Source organism: Chiloscyllium punctatum, chromosome 19 (assembly GCF_047496795.1).
Source record: "Chiloscyllium punctatum isolate Juve2018m chromosome 19, sChiPun1.3, whole genome shotgun sequence".
Classification (NCBI taxonomy): domain Eukaryota; kingdom Metazoa; phylum Chordata; class Chondrichthyes; order Orectolobiformes; family Hemiscylliidae; genus Chiloscyllium; species Chiloscyllium punctatum.
The window spans coordinates 83,815,987-83,836,864 of record NC_092757.1 but is presented as its reverse complement, the minus strand read 5'-3'; the positions used below and the strand labels follow the sequence as shown (position 1 = coordinate 83,836,864).

The window sequence follows — 20,878 nt, the reverse complement described above, 5'->3', positions numbered from 1 at the left end:
GATGTACACCCCTCACCTGGGCCCTGGGCTTATGTCATTGGAGGGTCAGTCCCAGGTTGGATAAATTGACTTGAGGACAGAAAACAGTGCTGTGATAATTGGTTGTTCTTCAGACAGGGGGAAGAGGGGCTATTTTTAGATTCTCGCTAACACCTTTGTTTAGGTGATGCAGTGATGACAACCATCCAAATACAGGAGGTAGGGGATTTTTGGATTCTCTCAGAAGAAGAATTGGAAGAATTCATGCCTAATCATTATTAATCAACTATCTATTAAATGTAAAGCCAAGGTTTCCACGGAAAGCATTACATTTCTTAGATGCCGTAGTATTTAATTTGGCAGAAAGTAACAGGTGTGAGTTAGCATCAAAATATCTTTTTCCCTAAGTAACTGACCTATCCTTCTAACACAATCATGACCAAAAACAAACCTTCCAGCTAATATTTTTCTATCACAACTTGTGAAGCTGAACTATTTTCATCAGGAAGTTAGTACCCTTTTACTGAATCTCTGATTTCAATCTCAGATTTAAATTTAAGAATTGAGACACACTGTTCATTAAAATAGATTCCACTACATTCTCCTCCCTCCCATACAGTAGCCCCTAAATATATATAGCCTTACGTGCACGATAACTTATTCATTTGCAAGTACATCATTTTTTCTCTTGCCCTCTCTCACTGTCTTGCTCTGTCGTTTGTTATGATCATGGCTGCTCATTCAACTCAATGACCTGTTGCTGCTTTTCCTTTGATCGTTTTAGCCCCAAGTGCTATATCCGACTCATTCTTGAAATCAAACAATGCTTGGGCCTAGACTATTTTCTGTGAATTCCACAGGCTCACCACTCCTGATAAAGAAATTTCTCTCTCTTTCAGTCCCAAATAGTCTACCCTGTATCCCTAATCTGAGACCCCTGGTTCTCGACTCACCTGTCAGTGGGACCATCCATTGTGCATCTTACTATGTCTAGTCCTGTTAGAATTTCATATTTTCTTTGAGATCCCCCCAGTGCTCCATGCTGCCCACCTTCACAGTTACGGCTGTACAGGACATTGGTTAGGCCACTTTTGGAAAATTGCGTGCAGTTCTGGTCTCCTTCCTATTAGAAGGATGTTGTGAAACTTGAAAGGCTTTGTAAAAGATTTACAAGGGTATTGCCAGAGTATTTGAGCTATAGGGAGAGGTTGAATAGGCTAGGGCTGTTTTCTGTGGAGCATCGAGGCTGAGGGGTGACCTCAGAGGTTTATAAAATCATGAGGAGCATGGATAGGATAAACAGACAAGGCCTTTTCTCTGGGGCGGTGGAGACCAGATTTAGAGGATATAGCTTGAGTGTGAGAAGGGAAAAATATATAAAAGGGACCTAAGGGGCACCTTTTTCACATGGAGGGTGGTGCGTGCATGGAATGAACTGCCAGAGGAAGTGATGGAGGCTGGTATAAGTGCAACATTTAAAAGGGATCTGAGGGGTATATGAATAGGAAGGGTTCGGAGGGATACAGGCCAAGTGCTGGCAAATGGGACTAGATTAGGTTAGGATATCTGGTCAGCATGGATGATTGGACCAAAGGGTTGGTTTCCATGCTGTATACCTGAGTCGAATAGGCCACCAGAACAGACAGGCAAGTTCCAGATAGAATTTAACATAGAGAAGTGAGGTGATACTTTTTGACAGGGAAAGATAGAATCAATATAGTTAAATGGCACTGTTCTAAAGAATATGCAGATATAGAGGTTTCTGGGGGTTTGTATGCACTGATCTTTTGAAGGTGGCCAATCAGAGGGAGAGAACTATCAAGGCATTTAAGAGCTTTATCTTCAGAGATGTCAAGGTATTGATTTCAAAAACCTGGAAATTAAGTTCTTTTTTCATCATAACTACAGTGTTAGGTCCAGTACAGGTCACCACACTCAATACTTGAAGACCGTCGTTACTCTGCAGTGGAGATTTACCAGAATGGCTCCAGAGATGGGGCAATTTAGCTTGAAGGTTAGGATGGAGAAGCAGCAGTGGTTGTTCTTCTTTTGAGGTTCATGGGAGGTCTAATTAAGGTGAACAAGATTACGAGTAGTTTAAATGAGCGAGGCCAGGCTTGTCCAACCTTTCCACGTGGATGGCCACATTTCAACTTTTCTTTCCCTTGGGACTGGTGAACAAATTTAATTTAAAAATAAAGTTTGGAAGCTTGGTGCATTTGAGAAACAAATTCCAAAACAATGATTCGATTTACAGCTCATTCTGATATAACGTGCGTTTCATTAATGCAAGTTTGCTATACCGTGATCGGCAAATTGGGTACACTTTCTAAACTGCAAACTTTTAAAATGCGCATTAGATATAATGTGATCCCATTAGTTTAAACGGTGCTGCTATCACGTGATTTTCGTATAACACGGTATTGCACGAGTACCAGAACTACCGCGTTGTAGCAGAGCTAACGCTAATAAAGTTGACCATTTAAAAAGTGCCAAGCATCAGAGTTAACTAATGATTAGTTTTACTGTATTTCAGTTGGGAACCAGAGCTAGAAAGGACAGAGTTAGGACCACAGACCTGATCACCCGGGAAGGGGCTCGGACCAGGCCGAGCTATGGAGTTGGACTTGGAAATGCTGATGTTGCTTTTGCCTCTGGTGGCACACACACCAAACTGGTCCCAGCAAAATTTGTATGAAATTTATCAGAATTCTTCTTAGCTGATGGTGCACAGATAGGGCGATACAGGCCTGAGATGTAGGGGGATATGAGGAAGGATGCTTTCTGCAGCCAGTGGTAATAACCTGGAACCTGGTTGTGACATGAGCAGTGCCAATAGATATGATTGTTGATTTCCAAAGGACATTGGATAAACAGCAGGGAACTAAATTTGCAGAGCTGTCAGAATAATATTAAGCAAAAAAAAATCTTTGTACCCAGGGCTGAATGGCAGCCTCCTGTGTCATTGTGAATATTAAGCAATGTTTTCTTTGTGAAATTCCACTATTGATAAGAGCTAAAGCCATGTGGCTGTGCTATTGTTTAAATAACTTTTTTTTTTCAGACATGTTACTAAATGCAGCAAAATTATAGATGTGAGACATTCATTTGGAGAAAGCAGAGTTTTTTTAATATTTTTAAATTGGCTATTGAGTGAATCCTATGTGCTCCAGTTTCAGTTGGAGGTAGATATATGTAATATAAAGTTACTCGACAAGACTTCTGCTAGGCTCCAGTATTACAAACTTATAGGCCTCTATTAAAAATGCATTTGTGATTTTGGTTCACCAAAAGAAAGATCTTTTTATTCACTCCACGTGTCATCTTATGGCTCCATTCTGCACATTTTTAGCCCCATAATTGAGTTGATTCATTTCAGTCCTGTTCTTTGGTATTAAATCTGTGTGATTCAATTATAATGGTATTTTTATTTAAATTTGTTGTATATATTTTATCACTTCTTCTTTGCAATTTTAGATTATACAGCATATTGATTTAATTATATTATCATTTATTATTATTAGTCAATGTAACTATTGTTCAACTTTTCTTTCTAGGTTCGGTAAGAAAAACAAGTTTTTTCTCAATCTGAACATCAATGGCAGTGGCAGCAGCTGTGATGATATTGCTACCCGGTCCCCTTTAATGCCATGTAGGCCTTTCTTTCCTCAATCTATTGGGAGTTCTCACTGTGTTCCCACAACGCCTTGTCCATCTGATGACCACAGTTCTCCTAAAAGTTGGTATTTTAACATTAACATGACTCTGATGCATGCAGTGTTTCGGTGTTTTTGCACTTATCACTAGATTATTTGGCATAATCCTGCATGGCATGCTTGGTTTTCAAGTTTGCATGATTTTTCTCAGTGAATTGGCTGAGTAGACAACTAATCAATGTGCAAATCTTTCACTCTAATCACTTTAAATATGTGTTGAATCTTGTCTCTATTTCAAAGATGCATCTTTCCTGTCTGTTCTTGACATTTTCTGGAAACATAATTAATTTTAATTTAATTCTTGCAAACCTCTTATGCCATTCATCATTCCATAGCTGAAATAGCAAGTATGGCATGATCACTATTTTTCTCTTGAACAAATTAAGAGTTGCGTGACTAGCCCACAATTGCAATTAACTGAATGTGCAGTTAGCTGTGCATCCTCAATATAAAAACACTCTTCGGCTGGATGAAAGACCTGAACTCCAAAGGTGAGGTGAGAGTGGCTGCCCTTGACATCAAGGCTGAGTTTGACTGAATCTGGCATGGGAAACTAGAGTCGATGGGAAAGCTCTCTGCAGTTGGAGTCATACCTGGCATTTGGAAGATGGTTATGATTGTTGGTGGTCAGTCATCTTAGCTCCAGGGCATCTCCAAGAGTTCCTCAAGGTAGTGACCGAGGCCAACCATCTTCAGCTGCTTTTGTCAATGCCCTTCCCTCCATCATAAGATCAGAAGTGGGAATGTTCACCAAAGATAGTTTGTGCATAATCAGCACCATTCATGATGACTCGGATATTGAAGCAGTATGTTCAAATGCAGTAAAACATGGACAAAATCCAGGCTGGGGTGGCAAGTAACATTCACACCACACAAGTGCCAAGTACTGACTGTCTGCAATAAGCAAACAGTGAAATTTACAGCTGACCTTGGAGAAACCCGTGTGTGGGAGCTCACAGCAAGGGAGCAGCTAAGCAGCCATTTAAAGCATAACTCGCTGTTTTTCTTTTGTAAAGCGATGATAGCAAATAGTGGGTTTTTAAAATTTGTTATTGAGATCTGTCTCTTGATTAACTTTAAAAACATAAAAACACAGGTTCTAAGCTAGCCTGGAGCAGTATTTCTTTAAAGCAGGAAGACTGTGCTATTTCCTGGGTCTGTAGATTGATAACATGCAAAAATGGCAAGTTGGACCAAAGGGTCTGTTTCCATGCTGTACATCTCTGTGGCCTGTAGTAGATTGATGTGTTCTTCCTGTTGGATGTAGGAGATTAAGGAGAGTTTCCATGTTACTAGTGATTATGTCTGCAAGAAGTGTATTTGGTTGTAAATCCTATTGGACTGCATGATCCAGATGGAGCGACAGTTAGAGGCAATGATGAATTTACAGAGTTGGGGGGGGGAGGTGGGTTAGAGGGAGGGAGGGAGTTAAACTGAAGATGTAGACTGTTGACCTCCAGGAAAGCTAAGGGAGGGAGGCAGGTAGTGCAGGAGTCTCCTGTGGCTATCCCGATCTCAAACTGTTGTTGAAATTGTAGGCAGTGATGTAGCACTGACAGTCAGGTTTCTGGTACCTAGGCTGACTCTAATGTAATGAGAGGTCTGCCAAGTTCCAAACAATCGATTGTGATAGGGGACTCTCTTGTCAGAGGTACAGACGGATGATTCTGTGGCTGATAGCGAGACATCAGAATGGTGCGTTGCCTCCCCGGTGCCAGGTTCAACGATATCTCAGAGGGTGCAGACTATTGTCTAAGAGGAGAGGGACCAGTGTGAGGTTGTGTACACATTGGAACTAACAACACAGGAAGAGTAAAGGACACAAACCTGAGGAGAGTATAGGAAGATAGGCAGGAATTAAAAAAGTAGATCCTCAAAGGTAGTAATATCTGGATTACTCCCGGTGCTACGAGCTAGTGAGGGTGAGAATAGGAGGATAGAGTAGATGAATGCGTGGCTGAGGAGCTGGTGCATGGGAGAAGGATTCACATTTTTGGATCATTGGAATCTCTTCTGGGATAGAAGTGACCTATATTAGGAGGATGACGGATTGTACCTGAATTGGAAGGAGACTAATATACTGGTGGGGAGATTTTCTAGAGCTACTCGGGAGGATGTAAATTAGTGAAGGGGTTGGGGGGGATGCAGGGTGATGGCAACAAGGGTGTGGTGGTAGGGGAGGTGGCAGAACCCTGGGCAATTAGTGAGGAAAGAGATCAGTCTAATCCTAGAATCTGGCACCTTTTTATTGCTTTCTTTTCAGATTTCTCTTCCACAAACAAACACCACTTTTTAAAAAATTAACTTCAATTAAATTGATAACCCGTATTTCCTATACTGCTTTTATTTGCAAAACTGTGCTGCCACCCCATTATGTGGAATTTTAATTGTACTTCTTTTTTATATCACTGACTGTCGTGAAGGAAGTGCATATTCTGTAACCTACTTTAACCAATGTTTAGGTCACACATTATACACCCAATTACTTGGAAAATGTAGGGGGTGATATTGCACTGACAGCCAGATTTCTGGCACTGAAAAGGACATTAATGTAATGAGGGGTATGCCAGGTTATTCTACAATAACTAACTTTATTGTCATGAATAATAGTGCATCATTGGTCTCTGAACATGAAGTGCTAGTTGCTTTGTAACTGTGCTCAAGATATCACTTGATGCAAAACGTTTGCTAATAGGAGCTGCAGCTGCTACTCTATAGCACCACCCACATGAACTTCTTATTGAATATCTTAGCATGCAATAGTGTCCTGCTTGTAAGCACTATGTGACATTGCAATATTTAAAGAAATACTTCATTCTTGAGAACAAAGAGTTGGCAATTGATGAACCCACTTGGTATCGTAGTGGTTTTAACAGGTCTTACTAACTAGCCCATGCAGCTGGAACTGGCTGTGCCCCTACAGGGGGCGTAATTATAATTTGGCTTGTCGTATTTCTTTTTCTGTGGCATAATTGATCTGCAAAGTACAGCACAATAATGTGAATAATCACTGATCTGATCTTTATTATTCTGGCCTTCAGTGTTAATTATTGCCGAACTTGTCCTGTGACGTTTATTTGAAATATTGCTTTGATTTATTGATTTCTCTTCCTGTCCCCATCTTTTATGCTCTACATCCTTCTCCCCCTAACCCTCTGCCCTCCTCTCCTGTTCCATGTCTGCTGGTATCTTGCCAGTGGGGTCATTCTTTGTGTGTGAGGCTTGGCACTAAACATGAGCAGGCATTTTACAGTGTCAGAACTGAGCCTGGTTTCATTCCATCCAAACTTTGTGTACACTTTGCAGCAGTCACTAGATAATGATCATGGAAGTAGAACATCTACATTTCAAATGTCACCAAGATCCATCAAATTAGCACAATCTGTAACACTTTAAGCTGTATTGTTTAGCATCTGAGGGGAGTATAATAATCTTTTCATTCTACTTAATAGTAACATAAATTATTTTTTGTGCCCTCTTGTCATTTTTTAAACCAGTTAGATCAACAGCTCCCAGATATATTCTTAGTCTTCATTGACTCAGACTATCTCAGCAATTCTGACAGCAAAGTGGCCTGGATTTTGTGGTTAATACCATATAGCACCTATCAGAAACCAAAAAGATATCTGTCCACCATGGTTTAGCAGAATCTAAAATACTGATTTTTCTCTGTGCTGTTGTGACTTTGACTTTGGTGTCATCTAGAAATAGTGCTTGCAGCAGACAGGCCGATAAGCCAATCAGATTGAAGAATTCTGATGACCAAAACAGTAGTGATATTTATTACATTTTAGAATATTTTACAGGAAGCAAAATAAAAATTAAGGTGTATACATGAGATTAAGGTAGAAGTAGAGATATGAAAGTTCTGATCAAAGTTGAAATGTGATAGAAGAAATTATTTTAAAATTGAATTTTCAATTCTCGATTTTAAAAACTACGTTTTTCGGATCAGAGGCTATTTAGCATGTTTGATATGCCGTTTAAAAATTCAGTTGCATCTCATTTAGCCAATGCAAACTGAGAATAGTGCGCAAGTTGAAGTTCACGAAAGTTTACAGATTCTGTATTGATTGCATTTGTGAAAACTGCAACATCATACCCTTTCTGGAGTAGCAGGGTAGATTAGATTAGATTTCCTACAGTATGGAAATAGGCCCTTCGGCCCAACAAGTCCACACCGACCCTCCAAAGAGCAACCCACCCAGACCTATTCCTCTGCATTTACCCCTGACTAATGTACCCAACACTATGGGCAATTTAGCATCGCACCTAACCTGCCCATCTTTGGATTGTGAGAGGAAACTGGAGCACCTGGTGGAAACCCACGCCGACATGGGGAAAATGTGCAAACTCCACACAGGCAGTTGCTTGAGGTGGGAATTGAACCCAGGTCCCTGGCACTGTGAGGCAGCAGTACTAACCACTGAGCCACCATGCCGCCCAAAACCAGTGGAAATTTCTCATTCTCCTTGATCAATGCTATATGTGGGAATGTTACTATCCATTTGCTTAGCACTGATGATGAACTTCAGTAGTTCTGTGATCATTATAACTATACATTCTAGGTCCTTTTTATCCACAGCTTTCAGCCTTTAAAGGGCTAAACTCTAAGGCTTAATCTAATGAGGCTTGTATTTGCTGATTTCTTATAAAGTTAAAAATCACACAACACCAGGTTATAGTCCAACAGGTTTATTTGGAAGCACTAGTTTTCGGAGCGCTTCTTCTTCAAGTGGTTCCTCAACCACCTAACGAAGCAGCAGCACTCCGAAAGCCAATGCTTCCAAATAAACCTGTTGGACTATTAGCTGGTGTTGTGTGATTTTTAACTTTGTCCACCCCAGTCCAACATCGGCATCTCCAAATCATTCTTATAAAGTGTAGCTTTTTTTTGCAATGTACTCAAACTCTTTTGACTAGATTTTGAAGTTTGTCAGATTGTATTAACAATATGCAAGTACTTCTTCACTTTCATCTATTGTTCCAGTAATTATCATAAATATTTTTTCACCCATCTTTACTTGTGCATTTCACTCTGCTCCCCTCCACCAACCTAAAAACTCTTTCAGTTCTCCCAAAACATAGCATTATGTTTTTAACCTAAGCTGGAATATGAGAACCTTAAAGGAACATTCTTTATAAAGAATGAAACTAATGTAAAAATCATTATTTATTTTTCCCCCAACCAGTTTCCCTATCCAAATAAAATAATGAAGGAACTCTCAAACATGGAAAATTGGTCATTTGGGGAACTGCAGATACAGCATGTCTGTTTATTGCTGAATGATCCTACAAGGTCATTCACTCTGTTTTTGACTAAAACTGCTTGACGTAATAGGTTGTTTTATGTATACAGTTTAAGTCAAATGATTAGCTTATCTACCATTCTCTTTAATTGGAGAATAAGAAGTTTTGTGGAGCCAAGTTTGTTTTGGTGTGCATTGATTTATCCAAAACTTTATTCCATAACCCTGTGTTTTATTATTACAAGAGCCTCTATTTAAATTGTGTAAGTCCTTGATGTTGCCTAAAAGGCACCAAGCTTAGACTTTGTGCTTGCATCCAAGGCAACTTGAGCCTCACACACAATATAAATCCCTTCTTCTCATTTATGGCAATCCAAGGTGATGTAGAATGTGCCTTAAAGCAAGCATTGGCTTGTTAAGTCCAAGTAATTTTCACCTTAGTAACTGTTAAAAATGGTTTAATTTTTTTTGACTGTTTAAATGTAGCCTCTTCTCCCTTTGCAGACACTTTACATGTACCGCGTGGATCCCCTCAGATGGTGCAGAGAGATTTTGGGCTTTCCATTACACATAGGTAAGTAACAAGAACCCAGAAGAAAATTTCTTCTTTCTTGGGTCTATAAATATTTATGGTGATGCAGTTGAATCTGTTGGCCTTTATTTACATTTTAAGATCAGATTATTATTGTTTTGTCTCTTTTTCTTGCACTGCAGCCAAAGGAGATGAGGCTAGAATAATAAATCAAGGATGAAGTAGGATTACCTTTCTTTAAACAGCAAATTTAGAGAGCATGATTAAAATATAACTTTAGTTCTGTAGTGTTCCCTTTCTTACTGTTGTTGTTGAGTTCTGCCTGGTTATCTACCTGATGGTTGCCCATAAAAGAGTGATTTTAAAATCAGGAACTGGACTTGTGGGGAACTACAGGTTAGGTACAGCGCCATGTCACTGTATGATGCAATTGTTGCACCCATTCTGAGAATGAGTTTTCAGTTTGGGAAAGCCACTAGTCGGCCCAGCAAATGCATGTGTTTTAATGGAACTGATTATTTGGTTTACGTTGTGCTTAAAGGAATTATTACTGCATTACCCATGATGGTGAAAATAACCAAACTTTGGGTAAATTTGTCCCTGGAAGACTACATTTTAAAAATGGCAATCCTGTTTTTAAAAGAGATGTGTAAATGTGTTTTTAACCTTACAATCCACAATTGTTTGCTGCTATTGACCTCTTAGAAAGTAGCGTTCCTGGAAATGTCTGGTTGGATCTTGGTTGTACTTCTTATTGGATGTCCAAAGATATGCAGGCTAAGTGGATTGGCCATGCTAAAAATTGCCCTGCGATGTCCAGAGATATGGAGGTAAGGTGGGTTAGCCATGGTAAAAACACCATGTGGGGTTACAGGAATGATGCAGGAGTGAATCTGTATGGGATGCACTTCGGAGGGTCGGTGCAGACCCGATGGGCTGAATGGCCTCTTTCTTTGTTGTATGGATTCTATGATCCTATGAATGTGTAACTGTATGGCAATCCAAGGTGATGTAGAATGTGCCTTAAAGCAAGCATTGACTTGTTAAGTCCAAGTAATTTTCACCTTAGTAACTGTTAAAAATGGTTTTAATTTTTTTTTGACTGTTTAAATGTAGCCTCTTCTCCCTTTGCAGACACTCTACATGTACCGCGTGGATGGTTAATTTGTCTATTGTAATTTGTAATTTTTATAAGTGACCCATTGTCATTCTTTCAGAGGTATGACAATGTTACAAATTTCTATTTATGAAAGGAGGCTAATTGTTACATAATTTATTTAAAAGATTAATTTTCATTTTATTTGGTAATGTTAGAGTTGACTTGCTTTCAGGAACCAGTGTTCAAATATTTTCATTGTCCAATCTGTGTGATTACAAATTGTATAAATTCTTCATGGAATGTGAGTTTTCTCAATTCTCAAAGCTATTTCAAATGGGTTTTTTTAGAGTGTTATTGGCCAGTTTTCATTGCTACATGGAGCAAAAGGAATGTCTTGAACTGCACTTAATCAGCTTAAAAATGTACTTGTATGTTTTGCTTTTAGTGTTTGATGGGAAACGACTTTGCTGTTGACTCCTGTGTAGTTTTGGAGTCTGTTATCAATCTTTTTAGATATAACTTTTTCTGTTGCTTGTAGGCTTAAAAATAAATGTGTTGCATACTTTTAGGTTTTCAACAAAATCCTGGTTATCACAGACCTGTCAAGTTTGTCAAAAAAATATGATGTTTGGCGTAAAGTGCAAGCATTGTCGGTAAGTTCTTCCAGAATGGTTAATTTGTCTATCTGAGTCATTTGAACAACTATAATTGTATTATACCACATAATTAGTGTCGTTTGAATGAATGTACTGTCTAAAACACTAACAAAGCCAAAAGTTGCATTCCTGGACTGTATTTTAGCTGGTGGGCTGATCATCTAAAATGGGGAATGTTGGTTAAGATGGCTTCTGTTGAATTTCATCCAGTGCTGCCAAATTTGAAGGATTGTGTACATACATTAGATGAGGACAGGATCAAGTTATGTGAGCAAAGCACTTTATTGTTAAATATCCTGTTGCTACCCATTGGTGAAACATGTAATAAAGCACATATATGGATTTAAATCATTCCTGCACTGTAGAATTGGACAATTTCTTTGGTTTTGTCAAAGCATTATAAGGAAATTTCATGGATAGAAGCCCAGAAATTTCAACTCAGGTCGCTGGTTCCAAATTGTTCAGTTGACTTGTTGAAATGGGTTGTATCAACCCTGTTACTGTGATAAATGTATGTTTGTGTTCAGTGTGAGGAATGTTTTGAAAAGCTGGTTAACCAAGACTGATTAATTGGTTCCTAGGAATTGGGTCTTCCTTTGACTTAAATCAGGAAATGATAATGTTCCCAAAATCTGACCATTTCTCATCATAAAACCTAAGTAACAGATATCCACAAAACAAGTTTAAAAAGTATAAAGCTGTACATGAATAGGTTGTTGCAGAATAAAGTCTTTAAATAAATGCCATTCCTAATTTTTAAAAAGTGTGTTTTTCTTAACACTTTCACCCAATTTTTAGGATGTAACAGCCTTTCATAAAATACTAATTGTAATTTCCTTTATCCATTATTTCTGTTGATCTGTCAATGAAGATCACGAATCGATTATCGCCAATCTTATTTCTTTAACAAAGCGTAATAAATTTGAATGCATGTTGGTACTTTATTTTGCTTTCCTTTTTAGATTAAAGTGCCACAACAAATGCACAAAAGAAGCTCCTCCATGCCGGATATCATTTCCTCAAAGTAAGATTTCCGTTTGTAACGTAGAGTGTGCAGTACTTTTTCATGAAGTATATTTTTAGTCACATGATTAGCTAATTTCTAAGCGTTAAGAGGGAAGGTTAAAAGTGGGTATAATGTAATGTTTTGAATGACAGTGGTGGACTTCAGATTATCTGTTTCTCTGTCACTAATGCATGCACCTCTCCCACCAGCATTAATCTTTCTCCTTCTACCAGCTCCATTTTAATTTAGACTATCACAGATTGCTGCTTGTTCTCAGTCACCACCCGACTGCCCTTAGCATGGTCCATTGGTATCTGTCTCCAGAAACTAGATGTTAGAATGCTCATCCCTTTAATTCCCCTCTCAGCCTTATCTCCCCTATCAAATTTAATGTCCTCCAGCTGTACGTGGTAGTGTGTGCACACTTTTATTTCTGATGTGAGTTTACAGTTTATTTCCTAAGTCTGCCTATTGGTATAATTCTGTTTGCTACCTTCTTTCCTAAAAGCCCACCAGTAGTCTTTCACACCAATGCTGTTTCACATGGCTGTAAAGTGATGCAGCTGATTTTGTGTGTGTGGGTGGGGTGGGGTGGGGTGGGGGGGTGGGGGGGGGGAGGGGGGGGTGGGGGGGGGGGAGATGGGGGGGGAAGGTATTAGATTGCTGATAGAAACTGTACGATGAAATTTTGTGAAGCTAGAATATTATCACTTCCTTCGAAAGATGCTTGTAATCCGGAGCAGCAGGGAAACTGCATTCTGACTTACGCAAGCTAAGTTTCACATTGCTGCATTTGTTTGGAATGGAATAAGAAAATAAATGAAGGTTCAGCTTATGCCTAGATAAAATGTTGTTTAATTTTACATCACACTAGTTCAGTAAAGGTGCAGTCTGCTGTTATGAGAGATTTTGCACCAGGAGCAGAAGGAGCTCCTGTTTTTGTTCAGCCCTAAAATGTTATGGTCTGAAATTTAGTTCAACTCAATTTAAGGGTTCTGCATTGTTGCAGAAGTGAGTTATATGATGATATGTTGTTTTGAGAAACCAGTAATAAAAATTTCTATTATCTAGTATCATCAAAAATTCGAAGAACCGAGTCTGTACCATCTGATATAAATAATTCTGTGGATAGATCTGCAGAACCTCAATTTGGCACTCTTCCAAAGGCACTAAAAAAGGTAACTTAATGCTGTTTTCCCGTTTCTTGTTCCAGTGCGTCTACCTTGTAGATTTAAGCATGGATGATATTATTAGCTTTTCAAAAAATATATAATATTGAATGGGGACTGCTTGCATTGGTAATAAGTAAAATATTTTAGGGTTTGGTTTGACTTTTCTGCAAGTACACATACTTCAAACCAAACCATGCAGAAGGTAGTCATTGAGCCTATTGTGCAGCCCTTTGAAAGAGCTGTCCAATTAATTTCACTCTTCACTCAAGGAAGTCTGTGGTGTAGAGGAAATGTCACTGACTAGTAACCCACAGGGCTAGTCAAATGCATTGGAGGATTGGGTTCATATCCCCACTATGGCAATGTATGAAATTTAAATTGTGTCAACAAATCTGGAGTTGAAAGCTTGTCTCACTAATGGTGAGAATGGTCATAATCATCGACGTCCAAATTGCACTGTCGTGTCCACGGTTGTTCAGGCTAGGTGGATTAGTCATGGTAAATGCAGGGATGGGTGGGGTGTGATGTTCTTTGGCAGGTCGGTGCATACTCGATGGGCTGAATGGCCTGTATCTGCGCTGTAGGGATTCTGTGAGGAGTCTATGATGCTGTGTTTTGTAATGGTTCCACAAGTGATTTATATTCTTGTGTTATTTATGACTCTTCAAGCACACTGTTTGATTCATTTTTAAAAAAATAGAAACATTTTGCAATAACCTGTTCCTCACCAACTTTAAAAAAAAATTACAATTACGTAGCACCTTACATGACAACCAACATTTTAGTGTTTTGCAACCAATTGAATACCTTTTTAAAATTATGGCATTGTTATAATGTTGGAAATACAACACCCAGAAACTTTCCCTACTCAGCATTGTGCTCATGACCAAACAATCTGGTTCTGTTTCTTTAAAGATTGGCCAGAGCACAAGGGATGGCTCCCCTGGACCCTCTGAAATAATGATGTGGGACTTTTTTTTTTGCATGGGTCCTCAATTGAAAGAATCATCTGAATGATGGCAACCCTGGTGGTGTAGAGTACAAACCTACTGTAGCGCCCTCACTTTGGACTGCACTAGAAGTATTTTGTGCTTCTGAACATTTAGTCTACAATTGTCTACCTCCTACAGAAGTTCTACCATCTGATATTTGGCTCACATTAATGTGAGCACAAGAAAAGACAACCACTGTGTAACAACTCGTTGGTCTCAAAACTTTTACCTTCAGCTGCTGCTTTGTCCACCTCTCTTTGAATGTGTTGAACTATCTGCTCATTTTTTGGCCGTCCATATGTTCATTGCACACTGTACATAAATCTGAGCTGTTTTCATGTTCCCTTCTCTGAGATTGAATTCCTACCTTAAATTGAAGGATTGTTTTTGAAAGAGAACAGATGCCAAATGATGTATGAAGCCAAATCCTTTAAAAGCTGTTCTACACTGAGACATCAGGGCAATATCTGTAACTGCCCCCATCGTATTGGAAGTGCATTGAAAGGCACTGGTGAATAAGGTTTGAAACTACTATTCTCTACATGCTGATAACACTGAAGTTAATTATTTATTTCCTGAGCATCTAGTACTTAGCCTTGTCATCCAGATGAAATTGTGCATCCTTCATAAGATCCTTTTTGGTGTAGCATATTTTTGAAACTCTTCACGTGGATATAAAATTCAGATGTGGAACTGTTTTGAAAATCTCTGGTTACATTACAAATCATTAAATGTTAAATTAAGTTAAAATATCAACTTTTTTATTTGTAGGATCATGCACCAGTTCCTTTGGATTCCAGCAGCAACCCATCTTCAACAACATCTTCAACTCCTTCTTCTCCAGCACCTTTTCAGTCTTCCAATCCTCCTAGTGCGACCCCACCTCCAAACCCTTCTCCAAAAGGTCCCAGAGACAGGTTCAAATTTCCAGGTATGTCTTAAAATATAATTTTATGGGTGAAACGCCCTGAACCCAAATACTGCAGTTTGGTGTCAGTGAAACTGTCAGCATTCGTTATCATTACTTGGGGGTCTCATTCCTCTGAAGCCCCACATGCACAGTTAAATCTGGAAATCTAAAGTCAGGAATATGATGCTCCTCTACAGTTATCGCAGCCTTCAAAAATACAATGAGCATAAATTAGTTGGTTGACATGAACTTCAACGTTTCAACACAGTACTCTTGCTGTAAAATGGTGGATCTTGTTGAGTGAGGTGTAATGAATTTTTTAACAGCATGCTAAACCATTGTTAATTGTGAACAACCTCGCTGGCCCAGAAAAGCTAGTTTTAGAAATCTGAAGTGTCATGCCTTCTATTCAGTGATAATTCTGTAGATTTTTGTTTTATTTCAAAGAAGTTTCATATTTAAGCTTCTACTAAATCCCAATTTGTATTTCACTGTAGAATTATTAAAAACTGAATGACAATTCTTTCTTCCTGGTTTATTGACACTGAAAAATCGCTCATTTAACCACTCAGCTAACTTGATTGATTTCTGTGTTTCTGGAGGTCCCCTCTGACTGAAGCCAGAATGAAATTGATATTGTAATGAGGCCTTTACATAGATTTATTCGAGATCAGTGGCTAGTTCCATGTTATATCACTGACTGCAAAATCTGGACCATTGTGTTGGAAGCTCTTAATTTGGCCGACTGGTTCATGTTCTTGCTCTCCTTTCATATCCAGAGCTACATTAAAAACAAACGTGTAGTGACCTGGAAATTGTAAAATTCATATTAAAGTTAGTTTTTAACATTACAAATTGATGTAATGATTATTTTAAGGATTTTATTTATAGTTAATTATATATAATTAAAAGGTATGTCTAGTTTTAAACTTTTCCAGATTATTACATTTCTTTAACGTTTTAAGAATCCAAATGAACACATTAAAACATAAAACTGTACAGCACTGGAACAGGCCCTTTGGCTCATGAGGTTGTGCCAAATATGATGCTAGGTTAAACTAATCCTTTCTGCCTGCCCTTGGTCCATATCTCTCCATACCTTGCATATTCATGTACTTATCTAAAATCCTCTTAAGCTCCTATCGTATCCATGAATATTATTACTTTTCTTGGCCTACAACCAAATAATTTTCTTCCAGCTGAAATGCCGTGGTTATGTGGGCTCTGGAATAATTTTATGTTTCTCTCCTTTTCCACGCTCTCTGTTCCCGTCTCCCCAAACTCAATACACTCACTCATTAATCAGAGGATTCTTCTAATAGGATTCCAACAAGTTGGACAGCAGTGAATTGATGGATTTTTTGCATTGGATTAACTGGAATTCAAATTGCAGCATCCTAAATAGGAAACTTAGTGTAATTCAGGAGCTGCTGTTCCAATTCATTTATAATCTAACCTGATTTAGCATGTTATAAAATGAGGAAATTCTCACTTTCAACAAATTTATAGATATTAAAAAGAATATGTCAATGAATTTGCCCTTAATAAACCTTACCATTAGCAGCTGTAAGAAGTTGTTTGCTTTCCTCAGAGTTGAGTTAGAATTTTATATTTCTGGATTAATATGAAAAAAGATTAAATATAGATAAGGTGAAGCCTCACTAAACCCTGAAAAACTATGGGAATATTGGATTTAAAAGAGACTGACTGATACCCACTGTTTATCAGGCCAATCACCATGTTTTAGAAATGCTGTTTAGTGAAAAGGTTTTCTGTTCAGAGGTGTAAAGTTGAAAATGCATGATTAGTCTATAATAATAAGAAAACTAAATGCTGGCTACTATCCTATGGTTTCTTAACTGATTGTAATCTATTCTTCTGCCTGTGTGACCTTTCCCCAAGCTGCGTACTACTTTCATCATAGACAACAGTTTATCTTCCCAGGTGAGTAGTAAACCTAGTCTTTTCTACTAACATCATTTCTCTCTTCACCTTTTTTTCAATCTTCACACTTGAATCTTGAGGGTGGAGAAAACCTCAAAACATTACTAACTTGTGTGATGTAGTAATAATTGTGCACTGTTAGTATTTAGGTTAGTTTTCACTTTGTTATTTTAGTGGCTTAGTCTGTGTAGAACTGAACAATGGGATAAATGTCCTATTTTACTGACTGGTATTTTAACTTGTCATTTAGATGTTCCTAGTCCATCGCTGCCTGTCACTTTACAACTCGATAATTCTGAAGACACTAAGTAAGGCTTTGTTTTCTCTTCTTTAATTCTGCAAAGTAATATACAAAGTTCAATGTATTGATGTAAATATGCTGTGCACAGCAAAAGCAAGGCAAGGGATGTTCTTAAGATAATAACTAGAGAAAAAAGCAGATCCTTTTAGTGACCATAGAGGTAATATGTGTGTGAACCTGGAAGATGTGGGCACTGTTCTCAATGTGTCAGTCTTCACATTCTTAAAGAATAATACTAGAATGGACATCAGGGTAGATGACTGTGAGATATTAGAAGACGTTAACAGAGAAACGAGGGACAAGCAGGTTTAGCAACCTTACAAGTGGATTAATCTGGAGGCTGAGCTGAGTTGTATCCCAGGCTATTGATGGATGCAAGGGAGGAAACACTAGAAGGTCTAACTGTAATTTTTGTATCCTCTCTGACCACAGGTGAAGTGTCAGAGAATGAGAGGACTGCTACCATTGTCTCATTATTTTTAAAAGAAAAAGGGGAGGAAGGGATAGACCAATAAAATACAGGCTATTCAATCAAGAAAATGGTGAAGAACTTATTAGAATTTTGAGGGACAGAATATATCTGCATTTGGAGAGATACTGATTCATTGGGGATAATCAGCATGGATTTCTTAAAATGTCACGTTTGACAAATTTTGTTGAATATTTTATAAAGGTAGCCTTAGGTGTTGCTGAAGCTAAAACATTTCATGTCATCTACATGAACTTTAGCAAGATTTTTGATAAGCTGTCTTATGGCAGCCTGGTCAAGAAAGCAAGAGCCCATGGATCCAAAGTGAAGTGGCACAATGGAGCCAAAATTGGCTGAGAGGAAGGAAGCAAAGGATGGTGGGAGGAGGATGCTTCTGTAACTGGTGATCTGTTTTGAATGATGTTCCCCAAAGCTTAGCCATTGGAGTCCTTGGCGGATTGTGACTTTTCATAGAGTCATAGCATTATAGAGATGTACAGCACAGAAACAGACCCATTGGTCCAACTCCTCCAGATATCCTAACCTAATCTAATCCCATTTACCAGAACTTCATCCATATCCCTCTAAACCCTTCCTATTCATATACCCATCCAGATGCCTTTTAAATGCTGTAATTATACCAGCCTCCTCCACTTCCTCTGTCAGCTCATTCATACACTCACCACCCTCTGTGTGAAAAAGTTACCCCTTAGGTCCCTTTTATATCTTTCCTCTGCCCTAAACCTATGCCCTCTAGTCCTGGAGTCCCCTACCCCAGAGAAAAGACTTTGTCTATTTATCCAATCCGTGCCCTTCATGATTTTATAAACCTCTATGGAGGTCACCCCTTAGCCTTTGACACTTCAGGGAAAACAGGCCCAGCCTATTCAGCCTCTCCCTATAACTGAAATCCTCCAGTCCTAGCAACATCCTTTGTAAATCTTTTCTGAATCCTTTCAAGTTTCACAACATCCTTCTGATAGGAAGGAGACCAGAATTGCGCACACTATTCCAAAAGTGGCCTAATCAACGTCCTCTACAGCTGCAACATAAGCTCCCAACTCCAGTACTCAATGCTTTGACCAATAAAGGAAAGCATACCAAATGCCGCCTTCACTATCCTATCTACCAGCGACTCTACTTTCAAGGAGCTATGAACTTGCACTTCAAAGTCTCTTTGTTTAGCCACACCCCATTGGATCTTACCATTAAGTGTATAAGTCCTAATAAGATTTGCTTTCCCAAAATGCAACACCTCACATTTATCTAAATTAAACTCCATCTGCCACTCCTCAGCCCATTGGCCCACCTGATCAAGATCCCATTGTAATCTGAGGCAACCTTCTTTGCTGATCACTACACCTCCAATTTTGGTGTCATCTGCAAACTTACTAATGATACCTCCTATGTTCATATCGGAATAATTTTACTTGAATATACGGTGAGCATTACGGATGATACAAAAATGAGAAGGGTGGTAAACAGTAAGGAGGATGGATAAGAACTGCAGGAGGTTATTGACAGATTGATCAGGTGGGCAAAGCATTGGCATGTGGAAGTTAGCTCTGAAAATTTAATGTGATGCACTTGAGGGCTAACATATATGAATGACAGGAACCTGGAAAATAACTGAAGATCAGAAGGACCTTATCTTATATATCCACAGATTCGTGAAGGTGGCAGGACAGGTAGATAAGGCACATGGGATTCTAGCCTGTATTAGCAAAGGCATTAATACAAGAGCAAGGAGTACTTGTAGAATGCAAAACTGCTGTTTATGGCACAAAAGAGTGCAGTTTCAGCAACCACTTTAGAGGAAGGTTATGTGATTTGTGGTTATGTAGAGGAGATTAGCAGCATGATGCCTGGGCTGGGAGATCTGACCTATGAGGAAAGATTAGATAGGCTGGTTTATTTTCTTTGGAACAGTGACGGTTGTGAGGGGGGACCTGAGAGAGGTGGATTCAATAATGAGGAGCATAAATGGGGTGGATAGGAAGGCATATTTTCCATTAGTAGGGGTGGGGTCAATAACTATGGGACATAGATTTTAGGTAAGAGGGAGAATGTTATGAGGAAAGTTGAGAATTGTTTTCTCTGAGGATGGTGAGAGTCTGGAATTCACTGTCTGAAAGGCTGGTTAAGTCACAAACTCAACATTTAAGCACCATTTAGGTATTCACTTTTGTTGCCGTAGCCTCCAGAGCCAAAAGTGGAAAATGGGATTAGTGTAATCAGATCTTTGTCAACCAGCATGGACATAATGGGCCAAATGGCCTCCTCCCATGCCACAAACACCTGAGGTTTACGCCATTTATTCACTGTATAGCATGTTTCAAGTGTCAGTTGTGTGTGGCAGAGCTGAAAGTGGTCACCATAGCAATTCATTTGCTTTCCTCTAACAAATGATGAACGCAAATTACAGAGACCTGGAATTAGGTTTTGCACTGTTATGATCCGTCTGATGTTGTTACTGGACAAATACAATCTCAGTCAGGAACTTAGCTTGATTGCATTTTATTTGTTTTGGTTATAACAGTGATATTTCACTGAAACATTAGCACACAATACTGCAGATTTTGCTTTAACAGCAAAGTGGAAGTTTATTACAAAAGTGTGATGATGTAATAGAATAATCTAAACTATCTACTTATAATACAATTTTAAAGATATTTAAACACATAAAAGTAATAACCCCTTAATTCCAAAACACTCCTTTTATAAATTTGCATAGTAGCAAAAATATGCCTCTGATACAGTTGCTAAAACATTGCTCATACAAGGGGCAACTTGTTCACTCACAGGGTGGTGCATGTATGGAATGAGCTACCAGAGGAAGAGGTGGAGGCTGGT

At 38.7% G+C, this 20,878-nt stretch overlaps 1 protein-coding gene across 14 annotated transcripts in view; it reads left to right on the top strand.

Moving 5' to 3' along the window:
- LOC140491549 (kinase suppressor of Ras 1-like) overlaps positions 1-20,878 on the top strand; it is a 208,516-nt gene that overhangs the window by 162,885 nt on the left and 24,753 nt on the right. For 13 of the 14 annotated variants that reach the window (XM_072589898.1, XM_072589895.1, XM_072589884.1 and 10 more), the window contains 8 exons: positions 3,537-3,718; positions 9,449-9,518; positions 11,145-11,228; positions 12,194-12,255; positions 13,309-13,415; positions 15,173-15,332; positions 17,214-17,255; positions 17,506-17,563. In XM_072589898.1, the coding sequence (XP_072445999.1) occupies positions 3,537-3,718; positions 9,449-9,518; positions 11,145-11,228; positions 12,194-12,255; positions 13,309-13,415; positions 15,173-15,332; positions 17,214-17,255; positions 17,506-17,563 (765 nt within the window). The remainder of the gene's footprint in view (positions 1-3,536; positions 3,719-9,448; positions 9,519-11,144; positions 11,229-12,193; positions 12,256-13,308; positions 13,416-15,172; positions 15,333-17,213; positions 17,256-17,505; positions 17,564-20,878) is intronic. The other variant, XM_072589887.1, reaches the window with a different exon arrangement.